The 22,979-nt window shown below is 37.3% G+C and overlaps 1 protein-coding gene across 7 annotated transcripts in view; it reads right to left on the bottom strand.

Annotated features, from left to right (window-relative positions):
* The window catches only part of TMEM87B (transmembrane protein 87B), a 56,927-nt gene that overhangs the window by 7,464 nt on the left and 26,484 nt on the right, over positions 1-22,979 (bottom strand). For 2 of the 7 annotated variants that reach the window (XM_060309700.1, XM_060309705.1), the window contains 7 exons: positions 21,477-21,586; positions 21,333-21,391; positions 19,983-20,086; positions 18,602-18,675; positions 10,401-10,474; positions 8,004-8,056; positions 1,231-2,793 (listed from right to left, as the gene is read on the bottom strand). In XM_060309700.1, the coding sequence (XP_060165683.1) occupies positions 2,676-2,793; positions 8,004-8,056; positions 10,401-10,474; positions 18,602-18,675; positions 19,983-20,086; positions 21,333-21,391; positions 21,477-21,586 (592 nt within the window). In that variant the 3' untranslated portion in view covers positions 1,231-2,675. Of the gene's footprint in view, positions 1-1,230; positions 2,794-8,003; positions 8,057-10,400; positions 10,475-18,601; positions 18,676-19,982; positions 20,087-21,332; positions 21,392-21,476; positions 21,587-22,979 lie in introns of those variants that run through there. The other 5 variants (XM_060309707.1, XM_060309702.1, XM_060309701.1 and 2 more) reach the window with 5 other exon arrangements.

Below are 22,979 nucleotides of genomic sequence, written 5' to 3'. Positions count from 1 at the left end.
TCGCACCCCGGTCCGGGAGGATCCCACATGCCGCGGAGAGGCTGGGCCGTGAGCCATGGCCATTGGGCCTGCGCGTCCGGAGCCTGTGCTCCGCGGTGGGAGGGGCCGTGTACCGCAAAAAAAACCTCTGAAGTCATCCTCAACTCACAAGGTTAGAACTCCTTCAAAGAAAGACATATAGGATTCTAACTTTAATTCCTATTCTAAATGTTCACTAGGCTGTATCTTTGGTCAGGAGAGCAGCAAAACATTCACCATTTTCATCATACTATATTCAACGGCTTTTCAAGTTTAGAACGTTCTGCATTAAAAAAAATTTTTTTTTAAATTTCAAATTACACATTACATATATAATGTAACAAAATAATGTATAAAACATGGTTTAAGGTTAAAAAATTAGTTACAAGATTAATAGTGATGTACTATGCAGTTAAATATATAGTTTTTTATGAAACCAAATATGCTAGGATTACATAGAAGGTTCTAGTTTCCTCAAGGTTCACTGGTATGAGCCTCCCAGCTCGCCAGGGAGGAAGTGCTCTGGTGGAGCCCTGTGGCCAGGGGACCCCACCTGCCCCAGGCATTCAGCAGCAGCACACAGATATCTGGCCTGAGGGAGGGGACAGCGGCAGAGCAGATCTTTGGAAGTAACCTCTCTCCATGTACTGTGCTCCCCTGAGCTCAGACAGAAAAGACCAATGCTATGATTTGATGTGTGTGGTGATAATTACACACAAGGGCTTTGTGCAGATGTGCATACACACACACACACACACACACACACAGAGCAAACCTAACCATATAAACATCCTTATGTTCCAACGTTAACCAAGTTCTACTTCTTATCAAATTGCTTCAGCATGAAAATCAAAGAGAATTATTATTGCATCTAGTAACTATAAACCCAAGAGGTGGAGACACTGCTTCACCACACCTCAGAAGAATCGCATCACCTGAATCAAACAAAGGTCAGTGGAAGAACAGTAGGAGTGTTGATGTAAAAAAGTTGTCTTAGGGCTTTCCTGGTGGCGCAGCGGTTGAGAGTCCACTTGCCGATGCAGGGGACACGGGTTCGTGCCCCGGTCCGGGAAGATCCCACATGCCACGGAGCAGCTGGGCCCGTGAGCCATGGCCGCTGAGCCTGCGCGTCCGGAGCCTGTGCTCCGCAACGGGAGAGGCCACAGCGGTGAGAGGCCCGTGTACCGCAAAAAAAAAAAAAAAAAAAGGTGTTTTAAATTGTCATATTTCCCAGGAAAAAAAAAAGAGAACCCAAACCCACACGCCTGCCACCCATCAGCTAAGGGCATTTGGGCACCTATCTTTATTATAATACTTCTCTCAGGTCATTGCCAAGTCTAGGCAATTTAATGGACATTAAACTGGCATTCAAGAGTCAGCTTAATAAGGGTTGCAGAACCCTCCCACCATCTGAATTCTTAGTTTTAGTACATAGATTGCCAAGATCATGCAATAAAAACTTATTGTACTGTATCAAAACAGAGTTCTCTTTTAGTCTTGAGGAAGTCCTTCACTGTTATGTAAGCTTCATTTATGTGGGTTCCAATCACATTATTTTTTCTGAAGAGAACATTTTTTCTGCCATTTCAGATCTGGTCATAATTTCCTTAAAAAAAAAAGGGAAGTTATTCATCAAAATGTTGATGCTCCTTCCAGGTCCTAACAGAATTCTCTATAGCGTCTCTACGAAGTAGTCAGGATTTTGTGGGGTACATGCCACGATACACACAGAAATATTAGATATGGAAAATGAAAACCATATAATCCAGACTTCCAGTAATGGAGTGTAATCAATTATCTGTTAAGCTCAGAAAACTGTAACATTTCTAATTCAGAATCACCAGTGTGAGGCAGGGACAGAGCTAAAATGGATTTCTTAGGCATAGAGCTCATCTAGGGATTTGCCTGACTCTACTACTTTAGGTATTTTTGAAATTACAAATCAATTATTTATCAAATGAATACTACAAATGCCCTTTTAAAAGTAATTCCAGGGTATATCTTTCCATAGAGTTACAAATCCTGGAGTTCAATGGTTTTGTAGCAAGGTGCGTATACACGACAGCCTCCTCAAAACTTCCCATCCCACTGTGGCCAAATCCCCGCGCTGATGCCAGTCTTCTCCCTGACCTTTCAATGAACAGAGCTGTAGCTTCTCTCATATTCTACAGCCACCACGTAAATTACTCCTTAGCTACCACTCACTTCCCGCTCCTCTTCCTCTGGATAAACTGGTGGTCCCCACGTCCATCCTTTAATCCTTGCACTTCAGACGTCTTCCTGTCCTGGGCCACCCTGCAGTGTCCAGATGATCTATAACTAATTTTTTCCCCCCAAAAACCTTCCTAAATCCACATCATCTATTCACATTTCCTACCTAGTAAATGTAACTCAGTTAGAAACTTTATTTAATACCCCAGGAAAATATCTACAAACATAAGAGATTGATTTAGACAAACCGCCACCTTGAAGTCTTCTAAACTCTTACATCTTAAGATGTTAGAAAATCATAGACTCAAAACCTCATAGAAGGATTCTTCCCTCCTTTCACACCAATAAGTATTTATCTTGCTCCTGTTTTAAATGAGGATCCAGTTCCTTAAAACTTTACCCGCAACTCAACGCAGTCTTTCAATCCGCTCAATTTGTAATCATTTTCAAAAGTAACTTTCAGAGCTTCTTTTGAAATACATTTCTACCTTGTGAAATAACAGCTCCAAGACATAAGCAAAAATATATTTTACCTCATCTGAATCCACTAATACTGGAAGAACTCTGAAATAAAAGAAAAAAAAAGTTGACAATATTATTCAAAGGCAGTGTATCTACAAAGCTGAATATAGCATATCCTGTGATCCACCAAGTCTCACTACTGGAAGACAAGTCAACAGAAGTGAATACCTAGTGCTGCCAACAGACACGGAGAAGAATATTCATAGCAGTGTTGTTCTTAACAGGCCCCAAATAGGTAAACTGGAATACTATACAGCCCCCCAAAGAGGTATAAACTATTGAGGGATCAAATTTTAAAAACTGACACAAGTCATCTACAGTTACAGACATCAGCACAGCAGTAGCTTTGGGGTCATGATTTGGGAGGAAAACAAGAAGATGGTTTTTAGGGTATTAGTGATGTTCCAGTTTTTTTTTTTTTTTGCCGTATGCGGGCCTCTCACTGTCGTGGCCTCTCCCGTTGCGGAGCACAGGCTCCGGACGCGCAGGCTCAGCGGCCATGGCTCACGGACCCAGCCGCTCCGCGGCATGTGGGATCTTCCCGGACCGGGGCACGAACCCGTGTCCCCTGCATCAGCAGGTGGACTCTCAACCACTGCGCCACCAGGGAAGCCCATGTTCCAGTTTTTGATCTGGGTATCTGGGTGCAGGTTACATGAGTATGCTTATATTAAAAATTTACTGAGCTATATACTTATTTAGAATTTGTGCACTTTCCAGAATGGGTGCTATACTTCAAAACTTTCAGTTAAAAAATTAGCTGACATATGAAAATAATTATAACTTCAAAATGGAAACAACAACAAAAATCAGCAATTCTAGAGGCTAGTATGTTGGAAGAACATCAAGGACTAAACCATGATGAATGAATAATTCCAAACACAGTGGGCATCCAATTATATCTTTGTTTTTTAAGCCCCTGGTTATTTTTTACTTTGAATAGTTGGACAAATACCTTGACTAGTGATGTGCTATCTAATTTGAAAACCCACATGTCATGTACTTTTGTGAGAACTTAAGAGGGATGAATAGGCTTGACTGTAGTCATCATTTCACTACGTACATATATATCAAATTATCATGTTGTACATCTTAAATAAACACAAATTTAATTAAAAGATATACCTATTTTTAAAAAGATGGATGAGTAAACATATTATGAAAGGTGGTATTTATGGTATCAAGTATTTGTTTAATCCTATGTCATTGTTACCATTGACTGGACATAAACCAGTGAAGGATACTGAAGAGAGAAAAAGTTATGCAACAGAACCTTTGCTCGGGAAAGATTATATGGATAAAAAGACAAATGTAGAGCTTCGATGTGCAATGGAGCACTGAGAGGGAGAGCCCAAAGGGTCTGCATGCCAAGGTCACAACATGAAAGTCACATCAACGCACAGTCCAGAGGATGCTACTAAGAGTGCAGCCCATGGTGGAGACAGAAGAAAGAGAAGTCGGGGCCTCACCAGATGTGAGGAAGGAGCCAACTTATATGGCTTGGAATAATATTAAGGGAAATCCAGACTGCTTTAGGGAAAGATGATCCAGAACCTTGGGAGCCCAGAAGACAGCCCATTGAGTGCTTAGCACCTCGTTTAGAGATAAACACTGCAATCTCCAAAATGGTTCCTTTTGTGAGGTAAATGACTATTTAAAACTTATTAAGATGGACTCAGCGCATTGAAGAGGAAGGAGAACTATGCTAAGCTGGTCTTTTTGGTTTATCAGAGACACAGAAAAGCCATAATGAATACCATACGAATATCACATAACACATTAGATCATATGGTTATTCATGAGCTGTTTAAATTGTCCTATGACTTGCAAAAGTTTTGGTCCACTTCTATTGATGTATAAAGAAGTGTTTACCTGTACATGAAGTCCGGTTTCTAAACTTGCCACGTAAATTGCACATGAATTTTGGGTAGCGTTGTGCTAAACTTTTTGTGTTTAAAGTTTTCAGAATGGACACACAGGTTCCTAAGAACCTAAAATGCTGGAAGCTATCTTGGATTGTACAATTCTACTCATTTCACATAAACGGTTCATGAGAACATAAAAGAAGACATTTTGCTCTTTTATATTCCAGAGGAATTTTTGTAATCAGGCAGACATTCTACTTACAGAAAGAAATTGTAGAGACTAATGAGTCTCTAAGACATAAGGAGAACTGCCCAGGAGCCTTATTGCTTTCCACCAAGAAGTGGTGGCATAGTATGAGGTTACTCTACTTAGGTGATTTCCTTCTAAAGTACTCAGTAGTGAATTTCCAAATCTGGAAGATAACGGTTGCCACCTAATCTGAATCTCTCCACACACCCTTGCTCAAAATTCCATGAAGTCCCTAAGGAATGCAAACAAAACCACACACAACTCACAGTCTTCCGCATAACCAGAACACAGCAAACCTGAAATTATATGTAAACAGAGAAATAAATGCCAATATCAACAAAGTCCCTGCTGTCACTGCAAGCTCATGGGTACTGAGAGTGGGGAAAGAGAGGTTTGAGAGACTCTGTGAAAAGTAGAGGGGAAGGAGAATTTAGACAAAGTATAGACAAACCTCTTCAAGAAAAATCAACACTAAGTTCCAAAATACTGACTGAAGGCCAGTGACTTGGTAGTTCACAGTATCTGCTACAGGGAAGGGGCTTAAATTGAGTGGAACCAAAAGTAGCAGTCTTGAACAATTATGGTTTTCAGGGGAGAATCAGATACATGGAGGAGTGGTACCCTCAGAGCTATGGCAGCACCATGAGTAAAAAGAAGGAAGTAGAAGGGGAAGATTAAAGATCTTGTAGAAATAAAAGAAAAATAAGACACCACCAACCTCCCTCTCTCCATACCTCCATCCCATCAACATTTTCCATAAATAAAACTATAATTTATGCAACTGATGGAAGAAAGCACTCAGACTAGGAACTCTCACTACCAAATGCCTAGGAATAGGAAAAACAAACAAAACCAATTCCATATAATGGTGCAGGAAGAAAAAAAGAAGGAAAATGAAAATCAAAGTGTTTTACGGTAGAAGAAAGCTACAGCTATAACACAACACTCCAAATTAGATGAAATAAGTTAAAAAGAATATTTGGTGATATTAAAAACTATAATAAGAAATTTTAAAACCAAGAGCAAAAATGGATAAAAACAAAAGAGGAAGAAATTCAAAGAGTCCATTAAACTCTGGGGAAAAAAAAAGACAAAATCATCCCAGCAATGAAGAAAAAAATTACAAAGCACCCAAGGCAGAACAAATTTAAATAAAAATTTAATATGTGGCAAGAAAACTACTAAGAAAATGAAAATGATATAAAGAAAGAAGTAAAAAGGATTGCAGAGAAACTAGTAAAAAAAAAAAGGAAGATAGCAGGTAAAGGTGGAAAGAAATCAGATGATTCCTCCCACAGAAACATTTATAAAACCTGGACAAAAATATTAAAAATAAGTAGTTAAAGGCACTGGAAAATGACCAAAGGGAGTGGGGATATGAATCCAAGTAGCTCAACAAATTCCAACAATACTCAAAAAGGAAACCACACCTAGGCACATCATACACACACTGTGGAAAGCCAAACGTAAAGAAAAAAATCTGAAAAGTGGCAAAAAAATGACACAGTACACACATGAGGATAATACAACTAAAAACTGACTTCTCTTCAAAACAATAGAAACCAGAAGATATTGGAGGGATGTGTTGGAAGAGCTCAAACAAAAGTCAATCAAGATTTTTATATCCAGCAAAACCATCCTTTGAACAGGAGGGCAAACAAATACACTTCACATAAATAAAATTGAAAGAATTAGTTTCTAGCAGACCCATACTGTAAGAAACACTAAAGAAAGACCTACAGGAGAAGGTGATAACTCAGATATACAGGAAGGAAAAAAAGAAATCATAAAGGCATGTGAAGGATATTTATACACCTATTTTCCTTTTATGACTATTAAAAGAAAAAAAGTATAATAGTGCACTATTAGTTTCATAACGTAAAGGCAGTTCTTACCTCATATGAATCTGATATGTGTGAATTTCAGTTACCACAGTTTAATTAAACAACACCAGTCCCTCAACAAGACAGTTCAAATTTCAGTTACTCAAAAGCACAATGAGATACCACTTCACAGCCACTAAGAGATCTAAAATCAAAAGGTGAACAATTACAAGTGCTGACAAGGATGTGGAGAAATCGGAAACCTCATACATTACTGATAGGATTATAAAATGGTTCGGCTCTGGGAAAACTGCTTGGCACTTCCTCAAGATGTTCAACATACAGTTACCGTACGATCTAGCAATTCCACTTCTAGGTATATACCCAAGAGAAAAGAAAAACCCAAGAGAAGGAGACAGTCCTGAAGGCAGCCAAAAACAAAACAGAACAAAACCCAGGTAACATATGAAGGAACAGAGAAGAAGTACAGCAGACTTCTTTCTAAAACTATGACAGCTGGAGAACATTCAAGTGACAATCTTTGAAGTGCTGAAAGAAAAACAGTCAACTAGGAATTCTATAACCCAAATTCTATTTGGCTTCCCAAACAGCCAAAACAAAGACTTTTTCAGACAAATAAAACCTGACAGACTTATTACCAACATACTTGCATGACCAGAAACATAAAAGAAATTCTTCAGGCAAATGTGACATCATACTAGACAGAAACTATCTAAAAAGGAAGTAGATGGGAGCAGAGAAAGGAACAAACAACATGTGAAAACATCGTATTTGGCTATCCTGTTGTCTACCGTGGAAACAGCTATCTGGAATTTGTGTGTCATAAAGGACACTGATAAAGAAGAACCTGAAGAGCTCCAAGTTCCCGGAGGGGCTTCCTCTGCACTCTAGTTTTCCTATGCTCATGTTTTTCCTCCAAAAGCTTCCCCACCGTACATGGTATCGTTGTTACATGTGTTTAAAAAAAAAAAGTTTGAATTCTTCCATATTATAAAGTTAAACAAAATGATTCTGATCCTGATAAACTTATATAAGAAAATGTTGGAGTTGGTTATAGGGCAGGAGTATTAATAGAGTTGTTGTACAGTGAAAAAGGAAGGAGAAAGACAGACCAAGGCAGGGCTGTGTTTTCTCTGCATTTCGATATGAAGTTAATCAGTCACATACTAGTGATAGGGGCCTATAAAAACATACAGAGGTGAGAGTTTTGAAAAGCACATAACAAAGCATGAAAATTATCCCTTTATACTACAGCCTAAATTTTAGATTCAAACTTTAGCAGAGGATATTTACACATCTGTGAATGAAGAGGGAATGTTTTCCTCCACCCACTTCAAATCTTCATCCTGTAGAAATAAATATTTACATATTAGCTTTTGCTTAATAATGCCTGAAAGCAGAATTTTTAAATAGCATATATATATAATTTAAGCATTTAAATTCAAATGCATGACATTCTTTTAATTTCTACATAGTCTAAGAAGCTGACACTTATGCCACACGAAAATTATGCCAGTATTTTCTTAAACAGTCAAATGAACACTTGGATTTTGGATTTTTGTACTTCTCTGGTTTTGGTTAGATGCACAGGTGTAATTTTTTTGTCTTGAAAAACCACAGTAAAAATACAAAGAGTTGATTTATAAGATAGAAAACAGCACGAATATTGACTTGTATTAATTTCTTGCTTCCAGCATTCAGTATGCCTCCTAATCTGTTCACTTTATGAGTTTATAATTTTTCAGCAGAAAAAGGTGATGGTACAGATATTCTAGCCTTACAAAAGCCTATTTATTTCAGTCACTTGTGTTTAGTGCTCATGTTTCTGTAGGAGAAAAGAAAAGCAGGTCAATTGGGGTATCTAAATTTTTTTTCAACAGAAACTTGCTTACAGTTATCTCACTGGGAGTAAGAAAAATAAAAGGTATGTTGAATATTTTGGTTTATAATGTAAAATAAATCAAAATGGCTACATGGAATCCTCTGGTTCTAGCATTAATTATATCTTGCTTACTTACAGAGAGAGAGAAAGCAACTGAGCCAGTACTAATAGGCACCTCAATTCTCTGAGTGAATCTTGGGTAGAAATGAGTCAATCAAGGAGAGACAAGGTCCCCGAGTTCTGATCAAGAGCTGACTACACGGGACTTCCCTGGTGGCACAGTGGTTGAGAGTCCGCCTGCCAATGCAGGGGACACGGGTTCGAGCCCTGGTCCGGGAAGATCCCACATGCCGCAGATCAACTAAGCCCGTGAGCCACAACTACAGAGCCTGTGCTCTAGGGCCCATGAGCCACAACTACTGAGCCCACGTGCCACAACTACTGAAGCCTGCATGCCTAGAGCCCATGCTCTGCAACAAGAGAAGTCACTGCAATGAGAAGCCCGTGTACCACAATGAAGAGTAGCCCCCGCTCACCACAACTAGAGAAAGCCTGCGTGCAGCGAAGACCCAACGCAGCCCAAAATAATTAAATTAATTAAAAAATAAAATAAAATAATTATCTAAAAAAAATAAGAGCTGGGCTTCCCGGTGGCACAGTGGTTGAGAGTCCGCCTGCCGATGCAGGGGACACGGGTTCGTGCCCCGGTCCGGGAGGATCCCACATGCCGCGGAGTGGCTAGGCCGGTGAGCCATGGCCGCTGAGCCTGCGCGTCCGGAGCCTGTGCTCCGCAACGGGAGAGGCCACAACAGTGAGAGGCCTGCGTACCGCAAAAAACAAAAAAACCCAAAAAAACCCCAAAAAATAAGAGCTGACTACACAGTTTAGAGAAATGAAAACATTTTCCCTTGCTATATGTACAAATACTGAGCTTTAAAATAAACTGAAACATATCCCTAAAATAAGAGGAAAATCTCTTAGCAAGCTGAAACTTTAATAGTTCTAACACCAGATAATTAAAACTGTGGAACTTTTTAAAGTTTAGTTAAATTACCATAAAACTACTCAAAGAACACATTTTAAAGAATTATTAATTACCAAAAATAAGGATTAGAGAATTTACCAAATCCAACAAATGAAACTGTTTCATACACCATCCATCCTGTCAGAACTTAGGTGCGTACATAAATTTTTACACCTTATTAACCACAACATATGTAACTGTAAGAAAGCCAAATATAAAACTGTATGATAGGCATTTCCATTTTGTTTAATTACTCTCATAATTACCACTTTTATGCATAAATAATATGCATAAAATATTTAAAAACTCATCTCTACCCAATATTTTAACGTTTTATTCAAGTTTACATGGTTTAAAAGTCCCTTTCCAACAGGCAACAAATGTTATCTGAAACAGCTTCAAAAATCACACAAAAGTGCTGAAAAATTACCACAAACTTTCACTATACAAAGCTTCTCAATCTTTAATGTGCATGTGAATCATCTACGGAATTCTGTTAAAAAGCAGATTTAGATTAGGTACATCTGGTGTAGGCCTGAAATTCTGTGTTTCTAACAAGTTCCCAGGTGAGGTTTGTGCTGCTGGTCCAATGACAGCACATGAAAAGTGAGGGTTTACAGCAGTACAGTTGTCAGACTTAACTAGTATCACTACTTAGTAACATTTATTTTCATACAAAAAAAACTAGTAAAAAGTGTTCTCCTGAAGGTCAATGAATGTGACACTCATATAGAGTTCTAAAGTATTAAAGACTGAGATGCTATTAAATATATACTATACTCACAAAATTATCAGAAGTAGCAGGTTTAGCTGTTCCATTGGAAACCATTTTTGAGACTCTTAATTTTATTCCTTCAGCTGTAATGAGAAACATTATAGAAATTCATAAAATTATAAAATAATAATATTTTCCTTTGTAGCTTCACATTTAATAACCCTATAAAGAGAGTTAATAGTGGAAGCTTTGGGCTGGGTGCTGGCTTTAATATACCATTTGGGAATGTAGGAGGGACAGAAAAAGTTAAAAACGTCATAACTGTTCACCAAAACAACCAGGTTCTCAAGTTGCTAGTCTGAATTCCAGTTTTAGAGGAGTTTAAATAAACAAGCAAACATACATACATGCACACATTAGGTAGTTTCAGTACATTTTAAAGTTCATGGATTTAAAAATCTACAGGATTTACGATATATTTAAGAATAAAACACACCTTTGGCCATGCTTTCACTTCTCTAATGTATAAATGTATAAATTTTATACACTTCTCTAATGTATACATTTTTGTGTTTATGGTATAAATAAAATAGGGAAGAAAAAGATTTTCCTTGTATTTGACCAAGGCTCTTCTTTACGCCAGCAGGTTTAGCAGAGGAGAGATTAAGAGCATGAGTCCTGAAACTAGATGGCTTCACTTGGAATTCTGGCTCTATCTATGTAACCTCAGGCTAAGCAATCAACTTTCTGTGACTCAACGTCCCTGCCTGTAAAATGGAATAATAATAATGTCTACCTCAGAGAATTCTGATGAGCGTTAAACAAATTAGAGTATATAAGGTACCTGAAACATAATGTCTATGTCCAATAAGTATTCACTTTTGTTACTACAATAATTTGCAAAAAGTGCTTCTCCATAAAGTAGGACAGTTGGTACAATATGATGAGATCAAGTGCATAAGTGGATATAATGAGTGAAAATGAGGTTCCTCAATCTGAAAATGTTTCCATGGGGCGTCTGAAATCTCAACATTTGAGATCCTTCTCTTAAAGGTGTAATACACTGATTTTTTTTAACTGAAGTATAATATACAAAATAAAATACAAACTTTTAAGTGTACAGTCTGAAGAGATTTTTATCAACTCTTGTGTAACTACCATCCCAATCAAGACATTTAACATTTTTATCATCACAGAGGATTCTTTTTTTTCATTTAATATTTTCTTTCTTTCTTTCTTTAGGTCTTAGTTGTGGTATACAAACTCTTAGTTGCGGCATGCATGTGGGATCTAGTTCCCTGACCAGGGATGGAACCCAGTCCCCCTGCATTGGGAGTGCAGAGTCTTAACCACTGTGCCACCAGGGAAGTCCCCACAGAGGGCTCTTTAAATTCCTTTCTGGTCAATCCCAACCCCACCAGAAGCAACTATTGCTTTGATTTACATAATCACCACAGTTTACTCCTGCCTGCTCTAGAACTTCTTATATAAAACCGTAAGGACTCAATATTCATTGGCTTTGACTACTTTCACTCAACATAAAGGTTTTGAGATTTATTCATGTTGTATAGTGGTGATTACTTTTGCTTCCCAAACAGTATTCCATTGTATAAGTATACCACTATTATTTTATCCATTCATCTGTTGACAGACATTTGGGCTATTTCAGTTTGGGACCATGAAGGATCAGGCTGCTATGAAAGTGCACACAGTGTCTTTCTGTGGACATCTGCTTTCATTTTCATTTTTGGATAAATATTTTGGAGTGGAATGGCTGGGCTATATGGTAGGTGTATGTTTAACTTTTTGAGATACTGTCAAACTGCTTTCTTAAAACTTCTTATGACTTCTTCCATAATGTATGAGCGATCCAGCTGTTCTACATCCTCTTCCGCGTTTCATGCTGCCAGTCTTTTAAATTTTAACCATGCTAGTGGATACATGGTAGCATTTCACTCTGGTTTTAATTTGCGTTTCCCTGACGACCAGAATTATCAAGCACCTTTTCATGTGCGTACTGGCCTTTCCTTTGTCTTCTTTGGTGAACTGTCTATTTAAGTATTCCATTTTTTTTTTTTAACAAATTGAGTTATCTTTTATTGATCTGTAGGAATTCTTATATTCTGGATACAAGTTCTTTGTCAGATACATGTATTGAGAAGGTTTCATCCCAGTCTAGGGCTGGCCTTTTCACTTTCTTGTTTCTCTTGATGAACGTAAGTTTTTAACTTTGGTGATGGCTAATTTACCAACCTTTTTATTTTACGGTAACTGCTTTTTGTGTCCTAAGAAACTGCCTAACCCAAGGTCATGAAGATATCTTCCTGTTTTCTGCTAGAAGAGTTATCGTTTAATCTTTTACATCTAGGTCTGTGATCTCTCTTGAATTAATTATAGGTGATATTCACGGCAGGAGTCTAGGTGATTTTCCCATGTGTTTATCTAGTTGTTCCGCACTCTGCTGAAAATACTATCTTTTCCTCATATAAAGCCTTGCTGCCTTTGTCAAAAATCAATTGACAAATGAGGTTTCCAATTTGGAGCTAATTTAAATATTATATCTCTTTTAAAAACAAGAGCTTTAGAGACCTCCTATTACATTGGAATCAATCTGGTGCTAGTAAGAGTACATTCTTTAAAGTGTTATTGCATTGATAAAATAATCTGAAGCAGCAACAACAAAATCCACTGAACAATATGTACAGATTTATTTTTGGACTATTTTTTTGAAGTTGTCTGAAATTTCATTTTATTTTATTTATTTATGTTTGGGACTCTATTTTCATACACTGATGCATGTATCCTTATGCCAATACCACACTGTCTTGATTAGTATAACTTGAATCTTTCGTCTTGAAATCAGTGTTAAGTCCGTTAATTTAATTTTATTTAGATATAACTTCCACACCATAAAATGCACCATTTTGAAGTGTACAATTCAGTGGATTTTAGAACAGTCACAGAATGGTGCAATCATCATCACTGTTCATTTCAGAAGCTTTTCATCACCCCCGCCCCCACCAAAACCTCATACCTATTAGCAGTTACTCCCAACTCACTCCTTCCACCAGCCCCTGGCAGCCACTAATCTATTTTCTATCTCCATGCATTTACCTTTTCTGGACTTTTCATATAAATGGAATCATATAACATACGATCTATTGTAATTGGCTTCTTTCACTTAGTATAGTGTTTTCAAGATCTACGTTGTAACTACAAGAATGTTTAGGTTCTTCCAGATCTTTTGTATTTCCATACATATTTTAAAATCAGCTTAACCATTTTTTAAAAAATCAGCCAGAATTGCAATTGGGACTGTACTGGATCTACACATCAATTGAGGAAGTGATGGCTTAATAATATTGAGAGTTACAATTCATAAACATTTACTTATTCTATAATTTCTCTTGGCATTGTTTTGTATTCTTCAGTGCAGTTTTCCACATTTTTTTCCATTAAATTTATTCCTAAATATTTTATTTTTTGAAGCTCCTGTAAACAATATTTTAAATTTCATTTTTCAATTACTTCCAGTTATATAAAAAAAATCTAATTTCTGTATTTGGACATATATCCTATGATTCTGTTATATTATTCACTTATTAGTTCTACTGTATTTTTTCTTTTCTATAGACTCCTTAGGATTTTCTACATACTTAACGTTGCTGAGGAATTACCTGGCACTCCAGTGGTTAGGACTCCGTGCTTTCACTGCAGAGGGCGTGGGTTCAATCCCTGGTCGGGGAACTAACCCCACAAGCCGTGCGGCACAGCCGAAACAAAACAAAACAAAACCTTGCTGTTTGTAAATAAAAACAGGTTGACTTCTTGCTTTCCACACTTTATGTCTTTTGTATGCTTTGGGTTGGTTTGTGTTTTGCCTTTCTGCACTGGCTAGGAACTGCTGTCTGATACTGAGTCAACGTGGTGAGCAGATATTCATGTACTTTGTTCCCAATCTTGGGAGGAAATTATTCACTACTTCACCATTAAGTATGATTTTACCTGTAGAGTTTTTTCACACTATTCTGTAATTTGTTTGCTAGGTGGGTTTCTTTTTTAAAAAATCATGAACAGGTGAATTCTGTGATGTGTCTTTCTGCACCTACTGAGATAATTATGTCATTTTTCTTCCTTACTCTTTAGATGAATTACACTGATTGAATTTCAAATGTGGAAACGGCCTTGCAACCCTGGGATAAAGTCCACTTGACAATGATGGTCTTTCATTATTCTTCTAGATTTTATTTACTAAAAATAAAATAAAATAAGAGTGGTATATGGGATCTTAGTTCCCTGACCAGGGATCAAACCTGTGCCCCCTGCAGTGGAAGCACAGAGTCTTAACCACTGGACTGCCAGGGAAGTCCGTTTAAATGAATTTTATGTCTCTACTCATGAGTGACACTGGTCTGTAACTTTCTTTTGTCTTTGTCAGATTTTGGTATCTGAGCTGTGCTGGCCTTATAAAACAAGTTGGGAAGTATCTCAACTTGTTGAGATAAGTATCCCTACCTCCTCTATATTCTTTTTTTTTAAACATCTTTATTGGAGTATAATTACTTTACAATGGTGTGTTAGTTTCTGCTTTAAAACAAAGTGAATCAGCTATACATATACATATGTCCCCATATCTCTTCCCTCTTGCGTCTCCCTCCCTCCCACCCTCCCTAACCCAGCCCTCTAGGTGGTCACAAACCACCTAGCTGATCTCCCTGTGCTATGCAGCTGCTTCCCACTAGCTATCTATTCTACGTTTGGTAGTGTATATATGTCCATGCCACTCTCTCACTTTGTCCCAGCTTACCCTTCCCCCTCCCCGTATCCTCAAGTCCATTCTCTAGTAGGTCTGTGCCTTATTCCCGTCTTGCCCCTAGGTTCTTCATGACATTTTTTTTTTTTTTTAGATTCCATATATATGTGTTAGCATACAGTATTTGTTTTTCTCTTTCTGACTTACTTCACTCTGTATGACAGACTCTAGGTCCATCCACCTCACTACAAATAACTCAGTTTCGTTTCTTTTTATGGCTGGGTAATATTCCATTGTATATATGTGCCACATCTTCTTTATCCATTCATCTGTCAATGAACACTTAGGTTGCTTCCATGTACTGGCTATTGTAAACAGAGCTGCAATGAACATTTTGGTACATGACTCTTTTTGAATTATGGTTTTCTCAGGGTATATGCCCAGTAGTGGGATTGCAGGGTCGTATGGTAGTTCTAGTTTTAGTTTTTTAAGGAAACTCCATACTGTTCTCCATAGCGGCTATATCAATTTACATTCCCAACAACAGTGCAAGAGGGTTCCCTTTTCTCCACACCCTCTCCAGCATTTATTGTTTGTAGATTTTTTGATCATGGCCATTCTGACTGGTGTGAGATGATATCTCATTGTAGTTTTGATTTGCATTTCTCTAATGATTAGTGATGTTGAGCATCCTTTCATGTGTTTGTTGGCAATCTGAAGAAATGTCTATTTAGGTCTTCTGCCCATTTTTGGATTGGGTTGTTTGTTGTTTTGATATTGAGCTGCATGAGCCGCTTGTAAATTTTGGAGATTAATCCTTTGTCAGTTGCTTCATTTGTAAATCTTTTCTCCCATTCTGTCACCTCCTCTATATGCTAAAGAGTTGCCTAAGATTAGAATATTTCTTCCTTAGGTATTTGAAAGCATTCACTAGTGAAGCCAGCCATCTGGGTCTGGAACTTTATGGGAAGATTTTAAACTTCAAACCCAATTTCTTTAATAAATTTATGGCTATTCCAATTAGTGGCATAGGGTTAGAATTAAGATTAGGGTAGTTTCTTAAGTGTATTTCTCAAGGAATTTGTTCATTTTATCCAAATGTCCAATTTGTTCATAATAACTTCTTACTTACCCTTTCTTGCTGTAGTAATGTCCGCCCTATCTTTCCAATGTTGGAAATTTGCCTTGCTATATTTTATTTCTGGTTTAGATTACCTAGAGGTTAATCAATTTTTATTAATCTTTTCAAAGAAACTTTCAAAGCAAAACTTTTGGCTTTGCTTATTTTCCCTATTTCCCCCTGTTTTCGATTTCATTGGTGTAGACACAACTTTATTATATCCTTCCTTCTAATTACCCCAAGTTTAATTTGCCACTCTTTTTCTAGCTTCTCAAGATGGAAACATATTATCAATATTTTCTTGGTAATATAGGCATTTAAAGCTATTAATTTTCCTCTAAGAATTGGTTTAGCTGCATCCTGTAAAATGTGACATGTTATGCTTTTATTATCATTAGCATGAAATATTTTCTAATATTCCTTCAATCCACGAGTTACTTAGAAATTATTGCTTAATTTCTAAACATCTGATTATTTTGTAGATATCTTACAGCTGTGCATCTAATTTAACCATTGTGATCAGAAACATACTCTGTATGATTACAATCCATTGAAATATATGGAGGCATTTTTAATGGCCACACATATGGTCTATCTTATTCAACGTAGACTTGAACCTTTATTCTTTGGTTGCTAAATGCAATGTTCTATAAATATCAATCAAGTCAGTTAGGTCGATGGTTTTATTCAACTCTAACTGTGACATCTGGGCCACCTCTAGATTGATCTTACTGATTTTTCCCTCAACTATGGATCATGGCTTCCAGTTTCATCCTATGTCTAGTAATTTATCATTGTATACTGGACATTGAGAATGGTATCTTATAGACTGGATTCTCTTATCTTCCTCTGGGAAGTGTTGTGTTTTGTTTTAGCAGGCAATTCAAATTATTGCTAGATCACTCTGATCTTTTGGGGATATGCTTTTAGATTTGATTAGGGTTTATTTCAGTTTAGCTTTAGTCCTAGGGTAAATTTCAGTGGTCCTAGACTGTGGTCTTTACTTCTAAGGAGTGGCCCTTCTGGGGTTTTAATGGAAAGCACTTTTAACTTGTTGAGATTTGAATTTCAAACTCTGCTGTGGCAGCTGCTGAAATTTCTGTTCCGCTTCTTAGCCTAATAGCTATTGTTTTCCCCCTGGCTTCTTGGAGTCTCACTTTGCGCATACCCAGTTCAGGTATCAGATAAGACTAGAGAGACTTTATAGACTTTCGAATTTCCCCCTTTGTGGCTCTCTCTTTTCTGGATTTCTTCCATCAATCTCCAGACATTCTTACAGCCCCAAATTTCACTCTCCAATTCCTTGCATCAGTAAGAGTATACCTGTCTGCTTGTGCTCTAGCCACTGTACTGTCTCACTGACTGGGAATGAACTCTTCTTTCATGGTTCTCTTCTTTCAACAGTGAAATCTCCTCCACTTTCTGCCTGCTTTTCTTTGCTCTCCAGTGCCTCCAATAGTTAATTAAAAAAAAAAAAAAAATCTGTCCAGAGTTTATTCTAGCTATCAGCAGGAAGATTAGCCCCAAACAATTCATTCCATCATTATTGGAGCCAGAACTAACACACTGAATTTTAATATCTCTGCTGTGAATAAGTTTTGCAGATTTCTTTTCTTAATAGAAAAGTCAGAAAAACATGAAAGAATTAGTTGTAGGTGATAATCTGATGAGAGGAGGTAAAAGGAAGTGTGGACACTGAAGACACACTGATTATGTTGCAAATTTTGCTGACTGGGTAGATTATAAAATTTTCACAGTAGAGAAACAAAAAAAAATTGTGAAAAAGAATTGTTACTAATAAGAGAAACCAAAGTAAGAGGAAGGAAGAGTGGAATAAAGATAAAATTACTCTTTACATTTGAGTTACATACTTACGTTGCCGTAACAAATGCTTTAATTACAGTGTTTTGGTAAAATTAATAAAATGATAAGACACTTATGTATAAATTAATAGAAAGATGAAAACTAAAGCACTAAAACCATAATTAGAAATGCTTTGGGCATGACCGGGAAATTACAGATGTGCACAATTTTCAAGAGCAAGAAGAGGTGATACAAAGAAATTCAGCAATCATCATTAAGAAGACGAATATTGTTTAGGAGCTAAGCACAATATACACCAAATCACTCTCGTGGGAAACAGTGCAGCTATTTCAATACTTAGACTTTAAGAGCAAACACATAACAAAAGCTCAAACTATTTTAGCAATCTTGAAAATTTCATTACTGACTTCTCTTCTGTGACTGTCTACCATAATAGAGGTTTCTGCAGATACAGTTTTAAAAATATTTTACGGGAAAAAAAAGTGTATCTGACCTTGCATCACAGGTAGAGGTACAATATTTCTTTGTTACAATATATGCAATGGTCATTTAATAAGAAAATATGCCACTCACTTAAATTTTCAGATGTTACCATGAATTCTTCAATTTCATCATCAGAATCATCTATTAAGGGCATGAAGGCATATCTAAATCAAAAACAAGGAGTAGTTTTACTAGTGTGCTTGAACCTGTTCAACATTCAGTTTACATCTAAAAGAGTCAGTACACACTTTAAAAAATATATACACTTAAAAAGTTTCCCATAAATTGAAATGATAAAAATTTAATTATTTTACTCTCAAATCAGCAAAGGTTACTGTGAAGAAACTGAAACTGGGGTTCCCAAACCCGTTGGTAAAAGCATCAATGGATCAAATTTCTCTGGAAGCAACTTTGAAATATCGAATGCTCAGGGAAGGGAATTTTCTGCTGTACTTTTTTCTCCATGTCAGGTTTACCTCCCTGCCCACTATTTTTACTTATCTCCTAACGAAAAGAAATTGCTAACCTGATTGGTGAAAATAAAGCACACCACTCAAGTCACATTTACTGGGTCCAACAGCATTCAAAATGCATTGCTGATTTAAAAAAAAAAAAAAGCACTGCTGATAATAGCAACAAAACTAGAAACTAAGTGTCTAATAATTAGGGACTGCTTATATAAATTATGCTACAATCATATGGAATGCCAGAAAGCTATTCAAAGTAATATGGTAGGTCTATACAAGATGATAAGGAAAGACACATTTTAAACAAAGAAAGTGCAGAATAGTGTATATATGTATGTATGTACTATCGTTGTTGTATAATATTTAAATCTGTTTTTAATCAAAAAATTTCCTATTGAAGTATAGTTGATTTGCATGTTGTTGTATAATTTTAAAGAGAGAGAGAAACACACACACTAGTATATACTTTTTCATTTTTTCCTAGAAGGAAGAAACTTAACAGTGCTTTGCTTGGGGAAGAGGAATGAGGCAAGGGAAGCTGTGGGGCTTCCTGTCACATGTAGTGTAAAGTACAAGTTTCTGAATTTCGCATTCAAGCTCTTTACGATGTTGCTCCCACTTTTCCTTTCCAGCTTTATGTCCCACCAATGTAAGGGTAGTAACCAAACTGTGTGGCTTGTTGGCCTCCAAAGTATGCCATGTCTGTTCCCGCTACCCCTAGAAAACCTGCACTCTTTTGCAGGTCAGCCAGTCACTGTCCTACTCCTTTCCTAAAGGTGTAACATAAATGCTGCCTTTTCATGGACCCCTCTTCCACCTTCCTGCTGGGCTTATGTATCTCTTATTTCACTGTCTTGCTTTTGTTACATTTGTCTCCCCACTTGACTGTATGTACACTCTTTAACAGCAAGGACTACCTCTCCAGTTTCTATAAATGCTGTTTTAACATTGTAGCAGATGATGAACAAATCCTTGCCAAATTTGAACTTTCCTATGTTAGGTACCTCTGATTGTTTGCTGATGGTCTCCACAAAAACATTATTACAACAAGGATAAGGGAAAAAAGGAAGCTCCAAAACGCATCATCAATCCAGCGTTCCATCCAATCCTATAATAAGGACAATTCAAACAAGAAAAGTTAATTTTCTGCTAAACATACAGATTTCCCATTCAAATAGTACATAATGACAAGTACTAATGAAATCTTTCCAACCAGTAAGTCTTCCAAATGAATAAGCACATGTTTTTCCGAGAAACATAAAAACTAAGAAATGCTATCTCCATAAAATCATTATGCTTACTTCAGTAATATTAATGCTTACTTCAGCCTTATAACCAATATAATGAATAAAATCCTAACAAATTATATAGTATCATAAAAAGAATTAGAGGGACCTCCCTGTTGGCGCAGTGGTTAAGAATCCGCCTGCCAATGCAGGGGACACAGGTTCGAGCCCTGGTCCGGGAAGATCCCACATGCCATGGAGCAACTAAGCCCGTGCGCCACAACTACTGAGCCTGTGCTCTAAAGCCTGCGAGCCACAACTACTGAGCCCATGTGCCACAACTACTGAAGCCCGCGCACCTAGAGCCCGGGCTCCGCAACAGGAGAAGCCACCGCAATGAGAAGCCCATGCACCACAACGAAGAGTAGCCCCCGCTCGCCGCAACTAGAGAAAGCCTGCACACAGCAACAAAGACCCAACACAGCCAAAAATAAATAAATAAATTTAAAAAAAAAAACAATTAGAGTTTAAAAGGGCTTCAGAGGTCAATTATTTTCTAGACAAGAACAGTTTCTTCTCTCACTAAATTATCCCTACAGCAGCAGAAGTCCAGGGTTTTCAGAGGGCTCTTCATAATTATTTATAAAGAACTACAGACTATTTCCAAATCAAGAAACCCCCAAGAGGGTCTTTTATTATTTTAAGTCTGAGAAATGTATCTTCTTCTAACTAGAGAATCCATGGAGGGTATCTCCTGAATGTTCACAATGAGTATACCATCCTAGAAACATGTCAGGCTTAAGGTTTACAGTCCTAAGTACAAAACAACCCAATTACACTGTGTGCTGGAAGAAAAAGATTTCCTGTTACCTAAAATTATACAGGGGGAGGATTCCTTTTCAAAATATACAAAAAGAAAAGGGCATAATTGGAAAAGGAGATTTAAGAGGAACTTTTTCAGACATTTAAAGAAGGCAAATGTTTTTATAATTCTTTACAAAATAATTCCAAGTAAAGAAAATCTCCACTCAAATTATCTGTCTACAAACACAAAATTCTTCAACCTTACACAAAATCAAATAGAATAATTAAAAATGAAAACTGTTTAAATAGGAAGATTATACTTACTGATTGACATTTTGCAATTCTAAATGTCTTAGTTGTCCACACCATAAACACTACAGATGCTGAAACACACCAAAAAAAGTCAACCATTGAAAGAATATGCAATACTAAAATAATGTATTTTAAAAGAAAAGTTAGATAGCTTACCCATTATGGCAAAGATCAGGGTATTTGTGAAGTGCCTGTACAAAGAAAATTTCACTGTGTTCTTTCTTAGCCTTAGAGTTTTCATAGTTTGTGCCAAACTTATAAAAATGTGAAAAAAGTTAAGGAAAAAATTTTAAATAGTAATATACAGTTAAGATAAAAAACAAAACAAGAATCTTCTGCTACATTTCCAAACTTAGCACTGCTATATAGTACTGCTACATATAATTCCTATAATTTAAAACTAATAAACACACAGAAAATGTTGTCTTATCCAATATTGTATAATCATGATACCAATTTCATCACAGATATTGTTTTACAATATACCACTGTCTGAACTAAGTAAACACACTTCAAGGAAAAAAAAAACATAAGCGAGAAGACCTATGATGTGCTCCTTCAATGCCAAGTTCTTGAAACAGAGAACAGAGCAGGACACACACCAAATGCCAAGTCCCCCTTAGGCCAGACACTCTTTACAGATCCCATCATGACATGCCACTTGGTGTGTGCTTTTCTGTCTGTTTCTTTCTTATTTTGTTGTTTCTGGTCTATTCTCATTTTATCCTCCAAATGACCATAATTAAGAAGTTACATCATCTGCCAATTCCATTTTATAAACTGAAACTGAAATATGTCAAGTAACACAAATCTGGACTTAGGTAAAAAGAGACTTTATTGAAGAGATTATTGCAATAGGGAGAATGTTCCGACTATAAGATCCGAGAGAGTCCCAAAGGTCAGGCAGGGAAGGGCTTTGCTTTTATAGGGAGGAGTAAACAGGTGTCGAGAGCAGCAGGTGTGAGAAGTGGGTGGCCTGACGGGACAGTTGCTCAGAGAATGACTTTCCTTGAAGTCTGCAGGTTTTCAGGAGGGGCCATGAAGGAGGGCTGTGGGTGGATGAAAGCTCGGGAACCCGGGGGAAGGAGAAGGCTTAGTTTGGTCCAGTCTGGTATTTTGTCCAGATTGGTCAGTGGGTACATAGGTCTGTGTCTGGCCTTGTCACAAGTGAACATGGGGGCACCTGGGAGTTTCATCGAAGTCCTATGGGGAAAGGCATCTGTCTGTATTGACAGTAAGCCTTTTCCCGGAACACGAAAGGGTGGAGGCTGTCTTAACCACGGCTGTTCCAGGAGCACAGGGCTCAGGTAAAGTGTGACACTGTCAGGTACAAAGAAGCAGAAAGAGGCTTGTCCACTGGCTCCTCAGTAGTGCAGCTGTGCTCAAGCCAGAGCTCTGTAAACGGGAGCTGCTTCCTCTGCAGCACCTGCTAAGCCCCGTTCAGGGACCACACTCTGAACATACATAACAGAGTTGAGCAAAGGAATGGAAGTGGCACAGTTTGCACTTAGGCCTCCTATTTAAATTCCAAATACTTCACTCATCAAAAACTTCACTTTAGTACTAAAACTACCAAAGCTGCTTTTCAATCTTTCTGAATGACCAATAAGTTGCAACAGAAGATCAATTTCTAAAATAGCACAACTCAACCAATTAGGC

The sequence above is a fragment of the Globicephala melas genome, chromosome 12, assembly GCF_963455315.2.
Source record: "Globicephala melas chromosome 12, mGloMel1.2, whole genome shotgun sequence".
Lineage (NCBI taxonomy): Eukaryota > Metazoa > Chordata > Mammalia > Artiodactyla > Delphinidae > Globicephala > Globicephala melas.
Note: the sequence above shows the minus strand (reverse complement) of the source record. Positions and strands in the feature narration are given on the sequence as shown.